Source organism: Periplaneta americana, chromosome 12, assembly GCF_040183065.1.
Source record: "Periplaneta americana isolate PAMFEO1 chromosome 12, P.americana_PAMFEO1_priV1, whole genome shotgun sequence".
NCBI classification, from domain to species: Eukaryota; Metazoa; Arthropoda; class Insecta; order Blattodea; family Blattidae; genus Periplaneta; species Periplaneta americana.
In genome coordinates this window covers 294,520-318,078 of record NC_091128.1, presented here as the reverse complement: position 1 = coordinate 318,078, position 23,559 = coordinate 294,520, and the positions used below count along the sequence as shown (strand labels likewise).

Here is a 23,559-nt window from a genome sequence, read left to right as displayed (position 1 = left end):
GATTTAGTTCCAAACATTATTTGAAGGATTCGTAACAAGCTGTTTTTTACGGTGATGGGTTGTTAGCCCTTCGCCCAACCCCCAAGCTGGAGGACCACCCCTCAACGGCTGACCGCGACTGCTTATTCAATATATTCACAGCTACCCTGGAGAGAAAATCAACATTAATGAAAAATAGTGTAGTTACATTTATGTACGTAGACCTATTTATTATTTACTTTAGTTGAGTGCAATATATAGTCAATCTCTCTCTGAATTCCATAGAGTAAGATTCTATTCAAGGTATGCTATACATAAGATAGTTGCTTTAGTTGACCTGTAATCTGTTCTAGTTCTTTTTATTAATAATTTATGTTTATACTACTTTCATCTGTTTTAAAGTTTAACAATGTAAATGTGATTCATGTCCGAAACACGAAGCAATGTCCTCCTGTTTGAAACTCTGCCAGAGGCATTATTATCGGTTTGCTAATCTTATTATGAAGTCTTGCCGGAGTCAGTCCTCCTCTTTCTTCCTCCTCCAGGAAACAAATTACTTCCCAGATACGGCGGACGCTGCCAGGAAATTTCATTATATATTCTTCGCCATGTGCAAAACGCCATATCCAATACTTTGATATTAAGACACAAGGACAAACAGGGGAATGGATGACGCTACATTTACAATTCCATTTCTGCGGCCGTCAGCCCTGCTGTCTCCGCAGATATTAAGTCAAGAATGTCTGTCTGTCTGTCCCTTATTATATTCTTCATTTACCACATCATGATTTTTCAATTTCTTTACGAGAGAAAATTCAGACAATATTTAAATAGCAATTCCATATTTTGGCTCTGGGGCTAGGCGCGTTTGCCTGGCGATTCAGAGCTACTCTCGGGCGTGGGTTCGATTCCCATTTAGTTGGGTTTCTTCCCCAACTACAAGGCGAATGTAAGGTAACCTTATGGCGAATCCTCGGCCTAGTTTCACCAGATACCATCGCGCTATCACCAATTCCCTCGACGCTAAGTAACTAATGGTTGTTACAGCGTCACTAAATAACGGACTGAAAAAGTCATTTTCATGTCTGTGTGTTACATCAAGGAAGTTCTGTTCTTGGAGCCACGTCATGACGTCTTGCTGTATCGGTGTTGAGCTACTTCTTCAACGATCCGGAGAAATGGAAATCGTTGGGTGCTAGGTTCGGTCGGGTCTGTAGGGAGGATGGTCCAGTACATCCCAGCGGAAGCGCCGTTTCTGTAACACGTCATTCGCACCGTGTACCTTAACAAATTTTTATTTGGTTTATTTCACGACGCTTTATCAACTCTTATAGTTATTTAGTGCCTGAGTGAGATGAAGGTGACAATGCCAGCGAGTCCAGAGTCCAGAGCCGAAAATTACCAAGTATTTGTTCTTAATGAGTTGGGGGAAAACCTCGGATAAAAACCTCAACCAGGTAACTTTCCTAAACAAGATTTGTACTCGGGCCAGCTTTTTCTCAGTCAGACATGCTAACAGCTACTCCACAGCGGTGCATTTCTGCTGGCGACATGCCCTTCAGATGCAAAAACCGGGTCACACCAAGCACCATATTTCCGTGCGCACAGCCATCTTAAGGCTCATTCACAATGAAAATTAAACATAACGTAAGCGTTAACTTAAGAATGTAAACGTTACGGTAAAATCAAGAAGGCATACCATTTCCTCATATTCTGTCGTATATTTCAGCGCTCCACGATTGTGTTCTGTTTGCAAATCACGTAAGCATAAGCATGAAAGTTTGGAGTTTTCAAGCTTTCATGTTAACGTCATACGGTAATGTTTATGTCAATGCTTATGTGAATCATTGTGAATGATCCCATTTGGTAGCCTGGGCGCAAACTTCTGTGTTTATGTTATGGTTATGTTTAATTTTCATTGTGAATGGGCCTTACAACTGATATTGCGAGGGTCTGACGCAACATATGCGCCACCTAATGGCTGCGTGATAAAGCTGTGCTCTGCTGCTGCTGCGGCCCTGGCGGAAAATTCGAACAAGAGGGGAATTTAGCATAAATGTGTAGAGGCTTATACTTAAACTTACTTTGAACATGTACTAGACAAACCTGCGGCACATTGTGCGGAGGAAAAGCATTCTCTATATGAGCGTTCAGAGCAAAAATGGTGTAAGTGAAGAATTGCTCATGATGGTTAAAGTAAATATTCTGTAAAATACAGCGCAAAGTAGCAATTAATATTCAAGTTATTTAAATTATTAGTCGTTAGTGAATAGCAAGAAGGACATATTAATTGCTACTTTGCGCCGTATTTTGCAGAATTTTTACTTTAAACCTCATTACCCTATTTTGACTTACACCACTTTTGCTCTGAACGGCTCATATTGTAGCCAGCTATGCAATTAATCCGAAAATTTCACAAGCTGTCATCATCGGTTGTATCGGACGTGACGATTGCGTCTCCCACTTTTTTCGTTGTTGAATACTAAACAACAGGCTGTCCAATTCCTAACTTTTGTTCGATCGGTTTGCTGATCGTAACGATTGATCTTCCCACAATTTCTGAGAAAGGTTAAATCTGCATCTCGTTATTTTAATGTTTGCCAATGTACCAAGAAATGTATGTCCACTACTATAGTGAAGATCACGTAAGAACAATTCCTAAACAGCAAATATTGCCGTCTTGTCAATGTTGCCAACTGTTACCAGATACCACACGAGCCTTCGTACTAAATGATTATTTACTTACCGTACTTTATGTTGGAAGGTTATTCTAAATAATTCAATAATTTGTAACATATTTTCTTAAGCAAACTATACGAGAAAGGGATCAACATGTCAAGTATTTTGTCTGGCATTACGAAATTCATTGGCTTGACTGAACAATTGACTCACGAGATCTAACCTAAAAATGTATTTTGTTTGACCATATGAAATTATTATTACTAACTCCGAAAACTTACCTGACTATAGTATTGAATTATAACCACAACGCATCACATAAAATAACTATTATGTATTAATATTAATAAATTATTTGTATGTTCAGATTTCACTAACTTCCAGTAACAGGCTCAGAAATATAGTACAATTTCAATTTCATGGAATTCCAGAACCGACAAATATTGTCGATATTTGTCTCAGCTGCCAACATACTAGTTACAAAATCACTACCATTTGTAGTATTTGTCAGTATCGAAATTCGAAACGAAGTTGGCAGAAGAAAATTCAACCTGCAAACTAGAAAATCACCACAATCCACTAGCATATTTAGTAATGGGGGGAAAATGGTTAGGTTTCACCCTTAGGGTATGAAGTAAGCTGACCTGGACTATAGTCTATTTCTTTCAAGAGAAACATCAATATTATTTTTTACTTTCATAAATAATGCATAGCAAATTATAATGTAGGCTAGTTATATGAGAACTTGAGATCTTAATTTACATGATGACGTAACGGATTGCAGCTTCTGGGAGCGGCCGTGTTCGGGCTGGCGTTGTGGATGAACCTGGAGCCAAGTTTCGGAGAATGGGTGGAGAAGCTGGACTTGCACGAGTACTACATGGGGATCTACGTGCTTCTCGCTGCGGCCGTCCTCATCATCATTGTTTCGTTCCTGGGCTGCGTCAGCGCCTTCATGGAAGACAGGATGATCCTCGCCATCGTGAGTCACAATATTTTAGCATATATGACACATTCTTTTATAAATATCTGTCTGATTCCAGTGGAGATAGCAGTTAGTATCGTTCGGCTCGAGATTGTTGAGCGTGACAAGAACCGAAGTCTGCATTCAAGAAGCGGATCTCTTATAGTTCGCTCTAGCTTGAAGTTCGCTGGCCTCTCCTACCCTCCCCTTCCATCTCTTCAGGCTTTTACCTTTTGTTAAGTTTTATTTAGATGTAAGGACAGGTAATTTTTATTACAAAAATATGATTAAAAATTCACCAAATAAAATTATAGCTATAAGTTAATCAGTCATCAAATTAATAGTTTATTCAAATCTAAACCGAACATTATTTAACTCAAAATACCTATCTTCGATTGAACTGTAATTTGTGACGGATGTGTTTTATTAATACAAAAGCCCTTTCAGGTTTCGAACACATATACATAATTTACGTTCTATGAATCTGAGGTGCTTGAAAATAGTACCAATGGAAAGAGAAATTCAAAAAGTTTAGTTGTGGCAACATTGTTTCCATAGTTGGTGACACTGCCTCATAATAGCGCAAATAAACAAATTTGTTCATTGTTGAAGAGAAATGGCTGTTATAGAGGGCTTTTTCATGTGAACCAGTCGGTTATTAATGTGCAACAGCATTACCGAACAAAGTCTGGTACAGATCCAATCAGTGGGCCTACAATCCGTAAATGATACACAGATTTTAAGACAAAATTCTTCGCAGGCGGTTGCGATTTCGTCCGTACCGACTACAGTTGCTGCAAGTCCTAAAACCAGAGGATAAAATGCTACGAAGAAATTTCTGCATAAGTATGCAGACTTTAATTGAAAAAGATGGTGAATTTATTCGTTCCGTGGTGTTTTCTGACGAAGCCACTTTTCATCTTTCTGGTAAGGTGATCAAACATCTCAGAATCTAGGGGCAAAATCCGCGTACCTACATGGAACTTGACTATAGTTTGATGTGTGCCGTGTTACCAAGAGGGAATACATTAAACATCTTCAAGGTAAGGAACTAAACTTTATGAGTTTCTCTTTTCATCGGTACTATTTTCATGCACCTCAGATTCATAGAACGTAAATTACATGTGTTCGAAACCGGAAAGGTCTTTTGTAGGAGCCCTGTATATTTTGTTTTCGTCATTGAATTATTTACGATCTGTATTTCGTGAAACATTTCTTGCTTATACCTTACTTACTTACAAATGGTTTTTAAAGTACCCGGAAATTCATTGCCGCTCTCACATAAGCCCGCCTTCGGTCCCTATCCTATGCAAGATTAATCCAGTCCCTACCATCATATCTCACCTCACTCCAATTCATTTTAATATTATCCTCCCATCTACATGTCGGCCTCCCCAAAGGTCTTTTTCATTCAGATCTTCCAGCTAGGACTATATATGCATTTCTGGATTCGCCCATACGTACTACATGCCCTGCCCATCTCAGACTTCTGGATTTAATATTTCTAATTATGTCAGGTGAAGAATACAATGCGTGCAGTTCTGTGTTGTGTAACTTTCTTCATTCTCCTGTAACTTCATCCCTCTTAACCCTAAATATTTTCTTAAGCACCTTATTCTCTAACACTCTTAACCTCTGTTTCTCTTCAAAATGAGAGTTCAAGTTTCACAACCATACAGAACAACCGGCAATATAACTGTTTTATAAATTCTAACTTTCAGATTTTTTCACAGCAGACTGGATGACAAAAGCTTCTCAACCGAATAATAACAGGCATTTCTCATTTTTGTTCCGCTTTTAATTTCCTCCCAAGTGTCATTTATATTTGTTACTGTTGCTCCAAGATATTTGAATTTTTCCACTTTGCTTTTTGGGAATTTACTTCCAAACCAATCTCATTACTTATACTAACTAGTTTAAATTATTTTACAGTACAAAAAAGTCCTAAAATGTATTAAGTTACGTGAAACTAAAATATGTCCTTTGTTCGTACAGTTCTCACCAACTCGATAAGTAAGAGGCGTAGGTCCATCTCCATTAAATCAAATAACGAACTGCGAGGAAATTGAACTCTGAAGATGAATAGCGGTGTAAAAATGAGTGGGCAGAAATGGATGAAGCTAATTTGCTGTGTTATCAGCAACAGCACGACCTGGAGTTGATCACATTCATCCAACCAGAATTTCAGACCTGCTATTAATAACCACTTTTAATTTAAATATATTACCTCTTTAATACAGAGTACAAAACGCTGCGAGAAACTCAATTTGTGGATTAAATGTGGCAGGACACGGCGTGTATTTATTACAACAGTGGAGAATATTGATTTTCAGTTATTTATAATTGTGTGCATTATTTCACTTTCAACTGAATGCTGACAGTTCTGCTGTTATGAATGAAACAGACCATTCATTTGAACTTCAAAAATGTGAAGTGACTTCCACCTTCACTTTCTGTATTTCTATGCCCATAATATAAATTCCTCACAGAAGGGCATAACTTCATCAGTTCGAGAAAAAAATAGGTATGTTATGAAAATCAGGAAAATATCAGCAAATGTTGCAAACTAAGTTCATTAGACATTCAAATAGCCTAAACATTTCTCAGATTTATTTTCAATGAAGAATACCAGACATTCTGAAAGTTATTTGCTTCCATAATAATGAAGGATACTCTCTCTCGACCCAATACTGAAGAGAACCACGCATATAAATATCTACACCACACCGCCATTAAATATATGAAAAAGACCCAACCCCACTTGATTAATAACTATAAAAATATTTGATTTTTAATAATATTATTATCTTACGTAAGTTTTATAGTTTTCAGTAACATATACTATGTATAATATATAGCCGCCACTCAATAAATTATAGAAATGAAGATCTAATTTAAGATATTCTCTAAATCTACTTATATAACCCCAAAACGTTTCACTTTCATATCATCAGTATAGCATTAATATGTATAATTAATTAAAAATAGTCACATCACGGCATTAACTACAATAATATTTCATTTCTAATGGTAATAATGTCATCAAACCACTTCAAGTTTTGTAGTTCTTAATATCCAATACACAGCTGTACCCAGAAAATTACACACCACAGAATCGAACCTGTAAATTATTTTCAGTAAGTTAAGTTTTAAATACCCAATTTAATTTGAGCTCTAAATATGTCAGCATTCTTGCAGATCATGGCCTTCGTGTAATATTGTTTACTGTAGTGTGTGTTTTGTTTTATTCTGAAATGCAATTAGCTAGTTTAGCTAGTTCTCAAAACTGACGACAGATGGATTTTAGAAAATAGGAAAATTATGTTGAAAAATTGACATGTCACTGAAAACTACAATTTTTTTTAAAAAACTTTGAGTTCCAAGCTTCAAAATGAGGGGTCATTTATTAAAATCCGTTCAGCCGTTTTCCCGTAATTTCCATTACAATATATATAGAAATGGTTTCGGAACACCTCAAAATCTGTGCTTCAGTGGCTGGCCATGATAATATCTTTGAAAAATATTGGAGTGCAAGAGGTCAAATGACTTTATTGTCAAACGCCTGGCATTAGAAAACAACAACAACAACAACAATATATATATAAGTAAAATATGGAACTCTTAACATTCACAGTCTCCAAGGAATTTAGAAACACGCATATTAAGTGTAAAACGAATACAGTTAAGGCAATTACCAAGAAGAATGCTGAATATAGAATTTAATAGAAAAATACCCACTGGCACATATGAACCTAATGACTGACTATAGCATAGACGACTCAGCGGGAAGAGATTCAATATTAGTGTGAATTGTAAAGACTAATAATAATAATAATAATAATAATAATAATAATAATAATAATAATAATAATAATGACTTAAAACTGCTCAACATAGCTCGTCATTCTGTACCACAATTACAGATTTAATATATTTTCTTTAAACATAAGAAGAAAACAAACTAATTAACTATCCTCCACTGAAACATCAAAAGATCTTCGAATAAAAGTTATTTATTTGCTTAAAAATCATGCTTGTATCAAGTGCTTTTATCTTAGAAGTTAACAATATAAAGAAATCAAAACGGACAAGATGAATAATTAAACAATGGCTTGTAAAACGTTAAATATTTTCTCACGTTAATCTTTTAAAGGAATTCAAATTTGAACAAGATGGCTTTAACTAACTAAGAATGGATGAAGAGATAAGGCCCATTCACAATGAAAATTAAACATAACCGCAACACAAACACAGAAGTTTGCGCCCAGGCTACCAAATGGGATCATTCACAATGATTCACATAAGCATTGACATTAACATTACCGTAAGACGTTAACATGAAAGTTTGCAAACTCCAAACTTTCACGCTTATGCTTACGTGATTTGCAAACAGAACACAATCGTGGAGCGCTGAAGTATACGACAGAATATGGGGAAATGGCGTCGTTGTTATGTTTCCATGGTTACCAAGTATGTTTGCTGTTATGTTTATATTCCCATCGTGAATGATGGTATGACTTCTTGATTTTACCGTAATGTTTACATTCTTAAGTTAATGCTTACGTTATGTTTAATTTTCATTGTGAATGAGCCTATAGTGTTATAACTCTTACAGTATATCACACTGTGTTTAAGAAGACAGGATTCTGTAATGATAAGTCATTATGAACAACATAACTGGTAGAAGCTAAGAAGGTAAGAATTCACTCATAATTCATGTGTATAAATTCGTGAATCCTGAGAGAATCGTCCATTGTTTCATTTCAAGTAGGCTACACCAGCAAGAAGGCTGTGCTGTCTGCGCTAGTCCAGACTTCTTACAGGCTGAACATTGACCTGACACAAACCAATTTTTCCGTAGGAGAATCATTTACATACAACGACTGCCATCCGGTTTCTCCGTACAAGCCTGTCTGTGAGACAAACCGATGTGTATAATACAGTATGTGTGCGTATAAAGACCGCTCTTACAAGTATGACCGAAGTCACCATATTGTTCTATCACGAACACGATAGCTTTACCGCATTCAGTTGTTTGTTACGTTTTTAAAAGATGAATCATGGGCAAAAGTTGACTTATCATTAACAGTTTAATGCGAGATAAGATATAAAAACACCGAGATAACAGAAAGACTGTAGACTAGAATGCAGGATACAGTCTGTGTGGTAAATATAGATCTCAGGCTGAAATAATATTTATAAAACAATTCGTAACAAAATTGATATTTTACCCAGGTTTACCTCCACTTTTCTGTTATTAAAAAGTTGTGCAATTGCTTCAGTTCTCAGGCCAATCAATAATACCAATAATATTGGTAGGGCCTGCTGAGAGAAAACTTCTCTTTATACAACTCGGCTAGTTTTCATTCGTCTCGCACGTAACTGATATCAAAGAGAGAGTGTTTATTCAATTTGAATTGATGCTTGGTCATATTGAAACAAGACCCTAGCGTTAGACAAATAGGGAGTTTATGGATAATTTCGTCAACAAGATTGTTGTTCTTGTGACTTAAACAGTGTATTTCAATGCAAGTCAATTGTGCATATTATATGGTAACTTACATGTGTTTCAGAAAAACTTGTTTAATTCCCATAATTCACCAATTACATTAAGCAACGGAGAGCTTTCATGGCTATAGCTACGACACGAAAGCAGAATTGACTGCTTCCGTCAATTCTTAATTAACCTCGAAACAGGTCGTGAGATAGTGACCTCAGGAGTCTGTTTGCTATCCAGTAGATCTATCATCATAGAAATTGTCACTTTTATGCAGATCATATACAGGGACATCATTTTATTTTTACTAACATTTTTAATATTAACCTGGCTATACCTTTAGGGAACCGGAAACACAGTTTGCTACCCCCTTCCACAACTGTAGTTCGATTATACTGGCATAAAACACAAAAAAACTCTACTAGGTATAGGAGGGAAGGAAAGTAGTTCATCCATTTACGTAAACTAGGAAATATCGCGATTTTCAGTTCGATAATTTTCATTAGGTTTTTATTTAATCAAAATACAGTACTGTATTAAGAATAAGTGTTTTTACTCACGAACTGAGTTATTCATGCGAACGTATTCATTATGCAGTGTATATTATACTGTCTACAGCACATTAGCGTACAATATAGAGAAAGATGTTAAATTGAAAAATAATCATAATATGAATATTTAAACACATTTTTGAAAATGGTGGCTGTTCATTTCGATACAGGCTTCAGTTCTTTTATGCATATTATCGTACTATAGAATATTGCATCTAATTACAATTGCCAGTTTCGTCCTTCGTACTAGTAACTCATGTTGAAATAATTCTGTACTTACTCTATAAAAGAGTACCTTACGTACTGTAAATTCAATCTTCACTTCTGCCCGACCCGCACAGATAAAATTACTCAGACATGCTATCTACTGTCCGTCCAAGTGGTTATGCCGCAGGATCGTAGAAAGAGGGGAAATCAGTGACAGTTAATTACTTAACGAGGCCCTTTTATTTAAGTTATTTTAAACAGCTGTACGAGTATAATATTACGTAAACGTCCAATTCCTAACAGAAATTAATGTTTTTAGAAAAGAGCTAAGACAGCCCAGCTTTTACAGAGGGGGGAGCAGAAGCAGGTGGGGGAAATCGGTATGCGACGTAGGTAAACGGACAGTACCTGTGCGAAAATATGATTCAATATTGAAAGCTCTTTCGTCACTGGAAAACGCGAAGATATTTCTGGAACGTACTATACTCACTAACTCAGTGCTGTTTACTATATGCGGCTTGGTTCTGTGTGAAGGACAGTTGGAACTTCATTAGTAGAAGGGCTGGGAGTGAAGTACATTAAAAAACTCAGGTACAATAAAAATTGAAGTAAAATAAAATGATGTCCCTGTATAAAGTTACATACTGTACAGTTCTGGAAATATAAGGAACAAAAATGTAATAATTTTCGTCTTTTCGAAAAAAAAAAAACTAAAAAGACATTTTGTGTTAAAATTGTGATTGTGGATTTTATGGAATTGAAAAAAAAAATGCGAATTTTTTGTAAAGTAGTGTGGAGTATCGACCAAGTTTTAATAGTAATTCCGTCATAAAATATAGGTTTCGATTAGCCCCCTAAAATGGAATTGCAAACCTCATTCGTCAACTGTAATGACCTGGCTATTATTATTACGGTAAAAGTGAGTTGTAAAGGCTCGTTCACAATAAACCTGAAATGGAAACGACAACGAGAACGAGAACGGAAATATTGTTAAAATAAATGTATTTAAATGTGAGCATTCACAATTAACTGTTGTGAATGCTTACATTTAAATACTTTTATTTTAACAATATTTCCGTTCTCGTTCTCGTTGTCGTTTCTGTTCCCGGTTTATTGTGAACCAGCCTTAAGATGCTTTCCGTGTCATGTTTATAAGTCAAGTCAAATAAAAAAATACTTACGCAACATTTCAGTCACAGATTGCCGTGTTGTTTTACTATAACACAGCTGAATGCTTTCCCACAGTTCGTAGTTAAAGCAAGGATTTTGTACAACACGAAAATTTAGTGAAGTGACTATCCACACTTACGGCTGACTGTAGGATCCCACTTTGATAGTGCCAGATTACCGTACAAGCCTCTCCATCAACGTCAAATACAGAAATAAAATATCAAAAGATGCGTTCCACACGTCAATCAAGCGCGTTCCCACATCGCATTTATGACAAATTACAGACCTTTTATCTCGGCCGATGACCGCGTTATTCACATTTATTATAGTTGTTAAATTATTTAATAACGTCGTGCCAATGACTAAACAGCTAGCATCGAGTCGACAGGAATGTCATGTCTAAAAGAATGCGCGGAACAATATAGAATTACGTACATTACTGTTCTGAAACAAAAAAGCTTTTGTGCGAGATCGTGCGTATTTGCTTGTTTTCCGCACAGAACCAATACGCGGTAAGTGTGAAATACCACATTCAGTATTCCCAACGTAACACACATAACAATTTCCCTCTTCTTACCGCTTAAGCGCGACATTCATTTTACTGCTTTAGGCTTTTAACATATTATTTTAGAGACGTTTAACATAGTAATAATTATAAATTGGAAACTTACCACTGCAATTTCACCTAAATTGCAATGTTAATTATTGTTCTTAAATATTTGCAAAAATTAAGTAAAGTCTACTACTCCACGAAACTTATTGCATTCCTGATACAAGTAACATTAAGGAAGCCGTGAAAAAATCAACAAGACTCCAGATGCCGATGTTATTACTACAATATGTTATATAAATAATATTGTTAAAATATTAAAATGAAAAATAAATCATTACATAACCTTACCGTTTGTTTTAAGTTCGCATTTATAGACTGGGGGAAAAAAAAGACAGACGTATATCACGGCCTGCTGGAGTATAGATATTTTTGTTTTCTAAAGTTGCCGTCATTAAACAGAAACCAAGATGGAGATTTCATTACAACTAATTAGAAATTCGTCTTTCAGGTATGTAATAAACGATCTTCGCACAAAATAATGTACGATACACGAGCGGTATGTTTGTTTTCATGTTCTCGGAAATTAAAAAAGCTCAACTACGTTTCGCTTTTTCAGTCTTTTCCTCGAACATGAAAACGTCAACATACCGCTCTTGTAACGTATATTACTATTATCTAGCGCATAGGAAAAGGAAAATTAGCTTTGCTTCCTGAGTTTCCTGATTCTCACGAAGAGCTGTTTGTCCTATGATATTCCTCCTTTGATCGAATCAGGTCTTAACGTTGTTGAGGAGGTTTTGAAGACTCCTACATGGTCATCAAAATTTTAAGAAGGCGTTGAACCACAATAACAGTGACATACAGTATTAATGGAAGTGCAGTGTGCTGCATTGACAGAGTATCTCTCATTCAAATCTCCGATCATGTAAACTCTTTAACATTTATCTTTGTCCAGTAAATACAAAGAAGTCCAAATTTCTCACATTCTTTCTAAATTAATTTTGTTTAGTTTTCCAAGTCAATAAAGAATTTGTTACCGTCCTCGAAGACTTTCAATTTTATAATGCAGGCTACTTAAGCAAACCGGGAAGTATGAATATACCTGAAAATACAGCTACTCACATTTCTGCTTTGTAGCTCATGAAATTTTAAAGTTCGCTTATTCAGATTTTTAAGGTATACAAGCTCGCTTCTGTAATTTTCATTGAAGAACAGAAGTATGCCATTGTATGGGAAATGTCCCATGAGTTCGAAAAGAGCAAGCTCAGCTTTCATCTGTAATGAAAAATGCATCATAACAAGTAGGTTGCATAGGGTAACGTAGCGGTTAAATCACTAGTCTACGGAGTAAAACGTCGCTGGTTCGATTCCCAATGAAGTCATTGATTTTTTCTAATTATTAATCTTGTCAGCCGCTCTATGTCCTTGAGGTTGACTCTTGATGTTATATATGGCACGTAGGACCGATATCCCTACTGCTACTAATGCCTATTGGCTGCAAAAGTGGGAACTTTAACTTCCAGCCATCCTTTGGACCTCCATAATACGGATAACTTTTGACATAAACGAGAGTAAACCGTTCCTAAATATTTGTATATAAGTAATTTACTTCCTTACTTACTTACTTCCTTACTTACTTACATACTTACTTCCTTACTTACTTCCTTACTTACTTACTTCCTTACTTCCTTACTAACATACTTCCTTACTTCCTTACTTACTTAATTCCTTACTTACATACTTACTTACTTCCTTACATACTTCCTTCCTTACTTACTTACATACTTACTTCCTTACTTACTTACTTCCTTACTTACTTCCTTACTCACTTACTTACTTACTTAATTCCTTACTTACTTACTTCCTTACTTACTTCCTTACTCACTTACTTACTTAATTCCTTACTTACTTACTTCCTTACTTACTTCCTTACATACTTCCTTCCTTCCTTCCTTATTTACTTACATACTTACTTCCTTACTTCCTTACTTACTTCCTTACTCACTTACTTCCTTACTTACTTCCTTACTTACTTCCTTACTTACTTACTTATTACTTCCTTACTTACATACTTACTTCCTTACTTACTTATTACTTCATTACTTACTTACTTACTTCCTTACTTACTTCCTTACTTCCTTACTTACATACTTACTTACTTCCTTCCTTACTTACTTACATACTTACTTCCTTACTTACTTACTTCCTTACTTACTTCCTTACTTACATACTTACTTCCTTACTTACTTATTACTTCCTTACTTCCTTACTTACTTCCTTACTTACATACTTACTTCCTTACTTACTTCCTTACATACTTACTTCCTTACTTACATACTTACTTCCTTCCTTACTTACTTACTTCCTTACTTACTTACTTATTACTTACTTACATACTTACTTCCTTACTTACTTCCTTACTTACTTACTTCCTTACTTACTTCCTTACTTACATACTTACTTACTTACTTACTTACTTACTTACTTACTTATTGTCTATAATTAATAGAACACAGAAAGTCAAAACGAGATATAGTCAACATCATTAAATACTCTACTGTAATGACAGTGAAAATTTGAGATCAGTGCTGAGGACATCTGCAGAATGCAGCATCAGATATGCGCCTCTTAAGTCGGTACAGAAGAATCATTTAAAGAAAGAAGGACATAGTAATTCAGTAGAAGTTGAGGTAGAGGTAAATGGAACTCCCATACAGAGAGAGTGGAAGCAGAGACATGCGATGAAATACAAGAGATCAGTATATAGATAAGTGTGAGATCGGAACCTGCGGAGGAAGACGGTCGCAGCGGAGATCGAGGTGCTTACCGCGCGGGACATGCTTGTGTGCATCCGTGATGAAATGAGTTGCACGCCGATTTTGTTGCCCGGCTAAGCTGGCTCCACCATGCGCTACAGTAAGAATTCCCCTTCATAAAATCCCTGTACCGCATGTCTGGTGTTTGCTTGTCGTACCTCACAGATCTAAGAGGGTCGTCATATCCCCTCCAGGAAGCAAGTTCTTTCTTGCACCCCTCAGTCCGGGGTCTCTTGTATAGTTCTATGAGTTGTCTATTTGATATCTCTGGACAAATGGCGAAGAACACCCACCGTATCAAACGTTCACACAAACACAAGCAATCTCTATTTTTCGAGACGGAGATGATGATAATGAAAGTGGTGTTGTGGTGAAACTACGGCAGAAAAATGGGAGATCCTTGAGAAAACCCTAACAACCTTGCCTTTGTCTACCACAAAACAACTCCCCACCTCGGGTCCGCGGTAGTCATTGTCAAGGTAACTCAACGGACGTCTGGTGACCCACGTATAAAGTGAGGGTCACACAAGAACAGTTCCTAAACAGCAAATATTGCCGTCTTGTCAGTGTTGCCAACTGTTACCAGATATCAAACGATCCTACGTACTAAATTATTTAATTACTTACCGTACTTTCGTTGGAATGTTATTCTAAATAATTCAATAATTTGTAACATATTTTCGTAGGCAAACTATACGGGAAAGGGATCATCATGTCAACTCTGGCAATACGAAATTCATTTATTTGAATAAACAATTGACTCACGAGATCTAACCTAAAAATGCATTTTATTTGACCACATGAAATTATTAGTATTAACTCCGAAAACTTACCTGACTATAGTCTTGAATTATAACCACAACGCATCACATAAAATAACTACATTGTATTAATATTAATACTGATATTAATCAATTATTAGTATGTTCAAATTTCACTAGCTTCCAGTAACCGGCTCAGAAATCTAGTACAATTTCAATTTCATGGAACTCCAGTACCGAAACATTTGTCTCAGCTGCCAACATATCAGTTACAAAATCACTACCATTTGTAGTATTTGTCAGTATCGAAATTCGAAACGAAGTTGGCAAAAGAAAATTCAACCTGCAAACTATAAAATCACCACAACCCACTAGCATGTGTAGTAATGGGAGAAAAATGGTTAGGTTTCACCCTTAGGGTATGAAGTAAGCTGACCTGGACTATACTTGGAAATTTTCATTGTTATACCCGGTAGTTTTCTGTGTAAGGCCATATCTTCCATATTTAAAAGGTTAATCGACTGTTATCAATATTATTTTATTATAAGATGGAAAACTTCAATAAAATTCCCTTACTTTTTTATTCTATTTTGGTATTATGCTCTCTGCTAATTCCATTTAACTGGAATACTGCCATCTAATATATTGCGTATTTGTAGAGGCTGCATATACACTTAGACTAAAATTTATTAGCTTACTTGTGGCTATTGCACATTTTTTGTTTATCAATACATGTCTATGACATTTATAAGGACTGCGGTAATTTGTAGCATCTCTCTCTTCTGCTATATAAAAAGGACCCACTTTGTTATATTAGCTGGCTCAATGGCAGCTTGCCACCATGCAGTTGTACTGTGGGTACTTTCCCACAGATAACAATAACAATATAAGCGAGATAAAACGCAAAGGCGAATTGGAAAGAAGCTTCTTGAGACGCAGACGCTTCCGAAACTGCACGTCAGAACGTACGCAACGTTCCAACCTGCAAACGGCGACCACTTGCCTTCGTCAAGACGCTTTGCAGTATGGGTATGCAATAGTAATATGCGTTACAAGAGCGGTATGTTGAAGTTTTCATGTTCGAGGAAAAGTTTGAAAAAACGGAACGTAGCTGAGCTTTTTTAATTTCCGAGAATTGAAACAAAACATACCGCTCGTGTATCGTACATTATTTTGTGCGAAGATCCTTTATTACATACCTGAAAGAGGAATTTCTAATTAGTTGCAATGAAATCTCCATCTTGATTTCTGTTTAATGACGGCAAATTTGCAAAACAAAAATATCTCTCTTCAACATTGTTGCTTTAAAATGTTTTCTGTGTTTACTATACTCCAGTAGGCCGTGATATACGTCTGTCTTTTTTTTTTCCCCAGTCTATGATGAGTCTGGAATCTTGTTGATTTTTTCACGGCTTCCTTAATGTTACTTGCATCACGAATGCAGTAACTTTAGTGGAGTTGTAGAGTTTACTTAATTTTTTCAAATATTTAAAAACAATAATTAAGAGTGCAATTTATGTGAAATTGCAGTGGTAAGTTTCCAATTTATAATTATTACTATACTGAACGTCTCTAAAAATAATATGTTAAAAGCCTAAAGCAGTAAAATCAATATGTCACTTAAGCGGTAAGAAGAGGGAAATTGTTATGTGTGTTAGGTTAAATGTGAAATTTTAGACTTTCCTCGGATTTGGTTTTGTGCGGAAACCAAGCAAATACGCACGATCTCGCACAAATGTAATTTGCCTTTCTTAGAAATTACTATTGCTCAACTGCAAATTAATTTTTTTCTTGACTCAGATTTGCATTGGTGCTCAATGACGTTAACAGTTTGAAACTTTTAAATAGGCCTATTATTTTAATAGACTAGTAGAAAACAATGTCGCTTATGGAAAAATAAGCAGGAGAATTAAACGCAGAAGATGAATCCATTAATACACATAGAGGAATCGCTACATACAGTGCCTGCCATTTTCAAGAAAATAAGTTTTGAAGCATAGACCTACCAGCATACGTATTAATAAGAAATATGGCATAATGAGAAGTGACGACAAGGGATTTTTAATACCCGTCGATTGCATTACTACGTCGTCATTATTTTGGGCTGTTATTTTGTTAATTCTACGGTAGGTTTATTTTGGGCTGTTATTTTGTTAATTCTACGGTAGGTTTATTTTGGGCTGTTATTTTGTTAATTCTACGGTAGGTTTATTTTGGGCTGTTATTTTGTTAATTCTACGGTAGGTTATCTTTAATTTTTATGATAGGATTATGAAGATTAAATGGTACCTTGCTGTATATTAAAACCTATTTATTGATACTATGCTGTATAATGTTAATGCCTGGACTACGTTAGATTACTTTATACTTAGTTATTTAGCAACTCGAGGTCCACACCTGTGGAGTAACGGCTAACGCATCTGGCCGCGAAACGAGGTGACTCGGGTTCGAATTCCGGTCGAGGCAAGTTACCTGGTTGAGGTTTTTTCCAGGGTTTTCCCTCAACCCAATATAAGCAAATGCTGGGTAACTATCGGTTCTGGACTCAGGACTGATTTCACGTTCACTTCACACAGACGCTAAATAGCCTGAGATGTTGATACAGCGTCGTAAAATAACACACTAAGAAAAAAGCAACTCGACTCTTCTTACCTCGTATGAGATGGACTTGTCCTATGCTTTTATTTGTTTGTTCAGAATATGACGTCACTGCCTCGTGTTGCATAGCAATCCTGCTGCAGATCGCTGTCATCTGTAGTGGCTGTAGCGGGTAGCCTATATACGAAAGTGGCATTTTCCGATTTGAACCTCCAATAAAGACGTAGGCACGTCAAACATAATTCAAAATGGATGACAACAGAAGTGAATTTTCTAATAAGATACGTAGTGATGTTAAGAGATATAAAATTAAAAATGAGTTGTTTTAGATAAAATGTATGTAAAAAGCTCAATAAATTATTATGCTGAAACAACTTAGATTGTGTAAAAATGTTAAAAGAATTTCGGAAGAAAATAGCTCAGGGATGAACATTACGTAAGAGAATCAAGAGTGGAAGACGAACTACAGGGATGCAAGAATCACGTTAAACCGTAATAAGGCAAAGAAAAATGCTAAAGGAAACCTCATTCTCTCTCTAATATCTTGTTTTCGTAGGAAACCTTCTCAGTAAAACCAAGCGGGATATTTTAGTCTTTATTCATTCCTCCACTCACTTATGTGAAAGTAATTGCCACTCTTCTTACAGGCACTCCTCGTGATATTAATATGAATGTATATATTTGTCTTCAAGCAATATACCTTTCGTTGAGGCGGCACTTCACATTATTAGTATACAGTGCCGTCTCCCCGTCTTACACGCCTCTCGTACAAGTCACTTAGGTCGTTACTTATTTTTTATATATTATTGCAGTTCTTCCACTAGTCTTTTCTTGTCTGTGTGACTTTAATATAGGCGTAGAGTCAAGATTGCAGAGGTGTGTAAGAAAACAATAATGTTGAAATTACAATGACAAAATACGAAATCAAATCATCATAAAATGACTGTACGCATTAGTCGTTTCCTTGCATCATATGGAATCTTGGTTTGTCCATAGGCTGGGTGGAAATGGGGCGTCCGTCCAAAACATTTTATAATGTTAGCCTACATATATTTGTTCCGCAACAACGAAACCATCAGCAAAACAATTATCTGTACCTTTATTTGCAAAAATGGAAGCCCAAAGCCATAGTAAATGTTTTCCTGTATTGGAAGATCTGCTGTATACACTTCTCCCAAGTTCAATTCAAATACCTTGCAATATCAGTTTTGAGCCAGTAGAAGTTGCATCCAGCACATTTTACTATTTTAGAAATAAGCATAAACGAATGGCACGTCATGGTGATATGGAAACCCATGAATATTGAATACACTGCTCCGTCGATTCAATAGAATACATTTGAGTCGAAAGAAAGCAGCAAAACAGTACAACGTGTTGTTGTGACGAGGATTCAAGCCCCCGCATACCGGTGAGGCACCATATCACAAAACGTTCACGTCTGAGTATTTCTCACAAAGTAAATATTTACCAACGCCTTGAAAATGATGCAAATATTAATGATATTGCCGTTGAGTTTAAAGTATTATTTACTTATTTATTTACTTACATATTTATTCATTTATTTATTATTTACTTACTTATTTATTAACTTATTTACTTATTTATTTATTCATTTATTTATTCATTTATTTATTATTTACTCACTTATTTATTTACTTATTTACTCATTTATTTATTCATTTATTTATCTATTTATTTATTTATTATTTACTTATTTATTTACTTATTTATTTACTTATTTACTTATTTATTTATTCATTTATTTATTTATTATTTACTTATTTATTTACTTATTTATTTATTCATTTATTATTTACTTACTTATTTATTTACTTATTTATTTACTTATTTACTTATTTATTTATTCATTTATTTATTATTTATTTACTTACATATTTATTCATTTATTTATTATTTACTTACTTATTTATTAACTTATTTACTTATTTATTTATTCATTTATTTATTCATTTATTTATTATTTACTCACTTATTTATTTACTTATTTACTCATTTATTTATTCATTTATTTATCTATTTATTTATTTATTATTTACTTATTTATTTACTTATTTATTTATTCATTTATTTATTTATTATTTACTTATTTATTTATTCATTTATTATTTACTTACTTATTTATTTACTTATTTATTTATTCATTTATTTATTATTTATTTACTTATTTATTTATTCATTTATTTATTTATTATTTACTTACTTATTTATTTACTTATTTACTTATTTATTTACTTATTTATTTATTCATTTATTATTTACTTACTTATTTATTTACTTATTTACTTATTTATTTATTCATTTATTTATTATTTATTTACTTATTTATTTATTCATTTATTTATTTATTATTTACTTACTTATTTATTTACTTATTTACTTATTTATTTATTCATTTATTTATTATTTACTTACTTATTTATTTACTTATTTACTCATTTATTTATTTATTTATTTATTTATTATTTACTTACTTATTTATTTACTTATTCATTTATTTATTCACTTATTTATTTATGTATGTATTTATTTATTTATTTATTATTTACTTACTTATTTATTTTACTTATTTACTTATTTACTCATTTATTTATTCATTTATTTATTCCTTTATTTATTTATTATTTACTTATTTATTTACTTATTTATTTATTTATTATTTACTTATTTATTTACTTATTTACTTATTTATTTATTCATTTATTTATTATTTACTTATTTATTTATTTATTTACTTATTTACTCATTTATTTATTCATTTATTTATTCATTTATTTATTTATGTATTTATTTATTTATTTATTTATTATTTACTTATTTATTTATTCATTTATTTATTATTTACTTACTTATTTATTTATTTATGTATTTATGTATTTATTTATTATTTGTTAAACTTTAGCCCTACAGAAGGCTGAAGGCTAAGCAATGCACTGTGTGTTGCAGTTCGTGGCCGTGCAGGTGCTGTGCTTCATCCTGGGCACCGCGGGCGCCGCCGTGCTGCTGGACTACAGCACCTACGACTCCAAGCTGCAGCCCCTCATACGCGACCGCATGAGGCGCCTCATCAGCGAATCCCACAATGAGTACGCTTCCTCCGTGCTCAGGATGGTCCAGGAGTCGGTGAGAGCTCGGGTAGTGGTGGTGGTGGTGGTGGGGTTATTCAGAATGGGCGAGAATTGTCTGACAAATGTTGCCCGGATCTCTCTGTCAGTCTTTTACTAGAAGCACCGCTACCGTAAATGTAAGACACAGACCTCCCTCTGAAATTCATCAGGTTGAACTTGGGAACATCCAATCCGGCGGTTAGTGTGATGCCCGCTGACCATGTATTGATGATAATTGCAGGTAATTTTTTGGTAGTCATTTTTCCATATGCGCGTGGATTTTCTGACCCTAAAAGTAACATCCAGCAGCCTCAATCTGGACCGTTTCCCCTACCATTCCTCTACCATTTCTTCATCATTTATAATAAAATATTTACCATCACCAGTCCAGAAAAGGACATTTCCACAAACATACATACACAGGCTTATATAAGTACATACATAGGTCTACACACGTGCATACACCCGCATACACATACGAGCTATTCCATCTCAAATCGACCGAAATATAGAGAAAACTGACCTTACAATTTCTAAATACAATGAAACTTTTTTGTACGTAGAGAACTGTGATACAATGCTTTGTGCAAAGTTTGAGGCATCAAAACTTCATAGTGTTTAAATTAAAAATATTTAAATTTATCGTATTTTCATAAAATTTGCAACTTTAAACTGTTGTGGCTCCGAAACCCTTTCACCAAATGGTCAAAATCATAGTTTATTTTGATGCTGAGAAATTAAAGTTTATATTGAGATATAAACAGATTTTTCTTACTTTTTATGGAAATGGAGAAATTTAGATTTTTCTTCATTAAGACGCCTTTGACCACGAAAAAGTATTTTAAAATATATAGTTAGATTCCGCATTGAAAGTTCAAATAAACATATTTTTACTGGTGCATCGTTCATAAGAAAGTATTGAAAATATCAAATAAAGAAAATAAATAGTACGCGCGTGAACTAACCAGCTGACTGTGAGGCGGGAGCTAGCCGAGATGTGCAAGGCCAGGAGACAAACATGTGATGTTTCGTCTAGTAGCCCATGGCTGGGCTAGCTTTATCATAAGTTTTCATAAACACAGGAGTAAAATGACGCCCAACGCTCGCTTATCTTCAGCTCTCGGCCAGTGCGTGCGGTACTGCGCCGTTCAAGTCTAGGCGTGTGAAAATAATTTATTTATTACCCTCGAAACTTATTGTCGTGCCACTAAGCAAACAATGCCGAATCCCTCTTAATAATGCAAGGCTTATTCTCAATATTTTTTTACATTTTTACAAATGGGCAAAAAGCCTAAAAGTAAGTAAAATCAGATCATCTGTCTCTCTGTGTACAATAAAAATAAGGATTACTTCTTAACATAACCTACCAAATGTCAGCTTCAAAATGAGCTCTCGTTCAATGTTCTGCAGTAAATGGTTCCAGAGTTCTGAGCGTGAAAGAGGCTTGTTTTTATAAAATACGCTAAATTTGTCGCTCAATAGTACGAAAACCGTTTGACTTTCGATAGTATATTTTTGAAAATGCACTCCCCTCAGCACCTTGTATAAGTAGGGAAAAAATTAGAGTATAAAAAATGCGAGGTTTTTTACTGATCGATTTCATATGGAATAGCCCGTACATACAGAGATACAATTACATCATAATACAGGATGTAACAGGTCCTCACATTGAGGAATGATAGGTCATACATAGACGGTCATTTTTGTTAAGGAACTTAAGCTCGATGACATGTCCTTCACGCGTTATGCGTCCCTTTCAGAAGCGCATGTTGCATGTGTGTGTGTCACACTGCAGTGTTGTTGTAGTGCGCCTTTAGTTGGTCGACAGATTTGAACAATCAATGCTGTGAATGTCATGGCATTTGAATAGTCAGAACATGCATTAGAAAATTAAATTTCATTTCTGCAAAACAATAAATAAAGTGGAAATGTAATAGTTTCCATCTTGAGGACGTATCAGCGAGTACACGTTCCTCAAAGTTATCTGTTACATCCTGTATACCATATTATCAATCGTCGCTCGCTCATTTAACGGGGAGGCACTCCTTTCACTTGTATAATTGTAATAAAATTTCAACATGTCTTTCCTCAGAATCATTAGATCCTTTGAAAATAAAAATTGGCATGCTTTATGTATGCTCTCTATCCATCGCTAAGCAATTTTAATGTTTTGGAAACCTAATAGTTATTTCCTAAAATTTATGAAAATCTTTGGAGTATTTTGTTCAACCGGGCAACGTTTACATGATGAACTACTCAAATATTTGAATTTGTATATAAGTTCTTGTTTTGAACTATTTTTAATGAGCATATCTACACCGTACAGTAAATATCAAACACTTTGGTCCAGTTTTTCTTTTCATTTCTTTTAAATTTTGTAGGCAGACCTACGGTAATACATTTTTTAGGGGAGAGTTGGGTAGTATCGGACATCGGGTAATACCGGAAGTGAGTTTCTTTCATCTACAACCAGATTATAGTACCTGAATGACATGGTTACGTTTCTGTGATGTCACATACAGTTACGTAACCACGTCATTCAGGTACTACCAACTGTGGTAGATGAAAGAAACGCACTGTCCGATATTACTCGATGTCCGATACTAGTCAGCTCTCCCCTAAATTTGATTAATATTGTTTTAAAAATAAATAAACCTAT

The 23,559-nt window shown here is 34.6% G+C and overlaps 1 protein-coding gene across 1 annotated transcript in view; it reads left to right on the top strand.

The window, feature by feature from the left end:
• The window catches only part of Tsp2A (tetraspanin 2A), an 89,893-nt gene that overhangs the window by 59,880 nt on the left and 6,454 nt on the right, over positions 1-23,559 (top strand). Inside the window, exons 2-3 of the mRNA XM_069840735.1 lie at positions 3,443-3,640; positions 20,740-20,916. Coding sequence (XP_069696836.1) covers positions 3,443-3,640; positions 20,740-20,916 — 375 coding nt within the window. The remainder of the gene's footprint in view (positions 1-3,442; positions 3,641-20,739; positions 20,917-23,559) is intronic.